At 35.0% G+C, this 4,029-nt stretch overlaps 1 protein-coding gene across 2 annotated transcripts; it reads left to right on the plus strand.

The window, feature by feature from the left end:
- Nucleotides 1-422: 422 nt before the first annotated feature.
- On the plus strand, nucleotides 423-3,825 carry LOC136200813 (uncharacterized). Of its 2 annotated transcripts, none has more exons than XM_065991287.1 (4): nucleotides 423-1,163; nucleotides 1,293-1,427; nucleotides 1,518-1,588; nucleotides 3,205-3,825. In XM_065991287.1, exons 1-4 carry the CDS (start codon nucleotides 744-746, stop codon nucleotides 3,500-3,502), a joined length of 924 nt encoding a protein of 307 aa, XP_065847359.1. In that variant the 5' UTR covers nucleotides 423-743; the 3' UTR covers nucleotides 3,503-3,825. The 2 variants fall into 2 exon arrangements, with proteins under 2 accessions (XP_065847359.1, XP_065847361.1); XM_065991289.1 differs by having other exon boundaries at nucleotides 425-1,163; nucleotides 1,299-1,427.
- Nucleotides 3,826-4,029: the final 204 nt, after the last annotated feature.

Genomic DNA, 4,029 nt, shown 5'->3' on the forward strand with positions numbered 1-4,029 from the left:
CTTTTTATCTAAAATAATGTTTAGTTTTTCTATTTTGAAAAACACATGGTCTTTATCATTTGACACCATTAACCTTTTGGTCATTCTATTTATCTTTTTTTTAGAATTTTAATCGTTATATTTGACACAAAATACAAATAAAAAATAATAAAGTAACAATTTTATTATGACACTATAAATATCCTGCAAGCTAAAATATGTTTAGGTGAATAAAAACAATAGAAAAAAGAAATGGTTAAGAATGATAGAAAAAATAACATATATTTTTTTAAAATAAGGGACTAACCCGACTAAATAATAATAATGTGTTACATATCATGATTACTAATAAATTATGGGTATTGTTATGGATAAACTACAAATTTAGACTAATTGATGGATCATTAACATATTTGAAATAAATTGTGTCAACTATTGCTATTGACCACCTCCATAATCGCAGTCGGGGTGCCGTTGGCAAATCCCCTAGTCGAGTCCGTTTTAACTCTGTTGTTGCGTGGGAGTAATATAAAACGCAGTCGTCTTCTACAGGAAGCCGCGTTTCGCGTTTTGAACACTTCAAATAGGGCAACCGTCCGGCGTAACGACGCCTTCCAATTTTCCCTAACCGAGGTTGGGAACTGACCGGCGAGGGTTTTATTTTACAAATCTGGATTTTAGACTCAGCTCTCCATATTTGTCTAATTTGAAATCCAAAATTTCAAATTTATCTACAGTTTGTTTGTAAATCTGCTCAAAGGAAAATGCCATCGGAAGATGCAAAGTCCGTCAAGCTGAAAGAAGCAAAGCCAACTGAAGACGACAAGAGCTTGAGTTCCATTTTCCAAGCACGCAAGAAAAACCCCACAAATGCTGGCACTTCAGTATCTAAATCTCGACCTGCAGATGTTAAAATCAAAGTTAAAGAAGATAATGATGATGATTTTGACACTCCATTGAAGGGTAAGATCTCCTCGCTGTCTCGTCCTAAAGCTGCTAAACTCAAGAAGGAAGAAGATGATGATGATTTTGACGTTCCTTTGAAGGGTAGTAAGAGCTCTTCTGTCTCTCGTCCTAAGGCTGCTAAAGTCAAGAAGGTAGAGGAAGATAGTGATGATGAAAAACCTATCTCTAGGAAGAATTCGAACTCTGCCTCCAAGACCTCTGCCTCCAAGGCTGATAAGGTGCCTTTTCTCGTTCTTCTGCTCTTTCTTAGAATAATTTCTCAAATGTGAAACCTGCGAAATGATTCTGTTTGGTTTTTAGATAATGAATTGCTTAAAAGTTCACATTCGTTCATGGATTTTTTTGAGATGAAGGAATTGATTGAGAAGAAGAAAAAAGAGGAAGAGAAGAAGAAGGGATCTATAGTGAAGCAGCAAAATGGAAAGAAGAGGGAGAAGAAGGTTTATGATTTGCCTGGCCAGAAGCGAGACCCCCCCGAGGAGGTAGTATATGATGTGTTGATTTAGTTTACACTTTCTTCCATTTTGTTTGTTTTATTGAGAGATTTGTGTGATATGGTATGTGATTTGCAGAGAGATCCAATTAGGATTTTTTACGAAACACTTCACCAGCAACTTCCCAACAGTGAAATGGCACAAATCTGGTGAGACATTTTTTGCCTCTGTATGATCTTTGTTTATTTAAGTGATACTCTTATTCCACTAAATGCTTACTTAGTTAAGGGGCAATTTGATGCTTCTTTTCTTAACTTTTCTATATTCGATTTAGATGAAAAATAGGATATAATTCACATTGAAATAGCTTTGTAGCCATACTAGCATCAGCTAAACTTGTAGAGGTCTCTCAGGAATGAATGATGCTTCAGAACTTGGGGAATAGCCATATGATGGTGTAAAACCTCCTGCTACAATTTCACATACTAGCCAAGATGGAAACAAACATTGCAGATAAAAGTTTCTCTCAATCCTTCTTCTATAACTCGTCTTCCCTTTTCAAAACCAAACTGAAAATTACAAGGACATCATTAGATTAGTAAGTGTCTCAAAAATTGAGGAATTTAGGGGTGTTTGGTTCAGCTGTTTTGCTTCAAGCAGTTGATGAAAGGTGTTTGGTTAAATTTGAGAAACAACTGCCACAGTAAAACCTCTATATAGGAATACACTTGGGACCGGACTATTTGCATAACAATTGGGAGGTTATTACTAAATAGAGTTTGGTAATAGAGGTCATTGCCAAGTTGGGACCGAGTTTTTTTATAAGAAAATAGAGGTTTTACTGTAGTAGTTTTTTTTTTCCCTATTCCCTAGCGTGTGTTTAGGTGAAAGGGTGATGGATGGCAATGGTGCATATTTGGCACTATTAAGTCTTATAAAGTGAATTTCAAGTGGAATGTTAATCCATTTTGACATTAGAAACAAAATATATATTATATATTTGTAATCTTATTTTACAATCGCATCATGATGCGTTGGATGATGTCTCTTAATATAAGATACAGTATTCATGCTGCGTCTTTGTCTGTTCAATATAGTTGCAGCCCTTGTTCAGATGATTATTGTGAATGTAGAAGTAATAGAAGTAGCTCATACTTTACAACATTGTCATTTGCTGTGGTTGCTTTTCACATCTAGATTAGTAACTCGGTGAACTTCTGAACTTGGTTAATGATGTATTTTAGTCAGAATTTAGTAGCTAGCAGTAGGTACCCTGCTTGATAATGCAATCAAATAGGGTATGGGATTGGAGGCTTGCTTCTAGTATCCAAAGATTTTGTTCTTATTGATCCACTGTAGGCAGATAAAAGGCCTTCAATATAAACATGGATTTCGTTACAATCAAAATGTTCTTTTTCCCAATGCCGGTGTGATCAATTAGTAGATGCTGATGTTAAGGTGCCGTCTATAGTCAATTAGTTCATACCATGTTTTCAACTGGTATAAATACGTTGACAATATATTAGTAACTTTTACATATGAAACTTTCATCAATTTCACCACAAGGTCGCAAGATCACCATTGTTATAAACACCGACATGGTTTAATATTCAATCCTCCTTCCTCTTGTTGCCTTTCCTCCTTAGAGAGAGAGAAAGAGAGAACTGATGTTTAACGCTTGTGTGTGCTTGTACCTAACGCGTGTGTTTATTATTTGTCTCCTTAAATTTCGCCTACATGGTGATGCAATGCAACATACTTTTCTTCTGGTCTTTATTTGTGTCTATATATACTGATGCCGAACCCCATGAAATGTAATTTTCAGGATGATGGAATCTGGTTTGCTACCGAAAGAAGTGGCGAGAAAAGTACACGAGAAGAAACAGAAAAAGGGTCCCATTGTGACTACGACTGTGACGACAAAGAAGACTCACTCTGTAACTGTTAAGAAAAAGACAGTATCCTCCCCAGTTTCTTCAATTAAAAGGAAGACTACAGAGTCAAAGGTCGTAACAAAGCAGATTAAGAAGCGCAAGGCAGTTTCGAGTGAAAGTGATGAGGATGATTCTGATGACGACTTCATAGCAACGAAGGTGAACACAACGAGACAGAGAGCATCCTAAGTTGTTACCCTAATATTTACTTTTACTGTCCATGAACTACAGAACATTTGGCTAAACTTATGGCTCTTAGTTTTTTATTCATTGAGTATGCAGGTCTTCAATGGAATCAAATACCTGATATTGTATTGTTGTATGGTCCTTGTTCATGTTCATTTTTATTTACTTGAAGAAAAGGAAAATTAGGCTAGACTTTGAGTTTTAATTGCTCAAATTTGTAAGTTAGCTCTATTTCTTGTTTCATCCTTTTGAAAGAATGACAAGATGTTTGTTGTAAAATTAGGCTCTTTTTGCTATTTTACTAATTAATTTTAGATTGTTCCTCCTTTTTGCAAATGCAATTTTTCAATTCCACGTGTAATTCTATATCATCATCTTCATATTCATATAACTTTTTAATTTAATGTCAATGAAATTTATTAGAAGAAAAACAGTGCCAGTTTCTATTTTATAACTAGTCGAAAACCCGTGCGATGCACGGGGTATGAAACTTTTATATAATTTAGATAAATAAATAAATTGACATATTT

Source organism: Euphorbia lathyris, chromosome 7, assembly GCF_963576675.1.
Source record: "Euphorbia lathyris chromosome 7, ddEupLath1.1, whole genome shotgun sequence".
Lineage (NCBI taxonomy): Eukaryota > Viridiplantae > Streptophyta > Magnoliopsida > Malpighiales > Euphorbiaceae > Euphorbia > Euphorbia lathyris.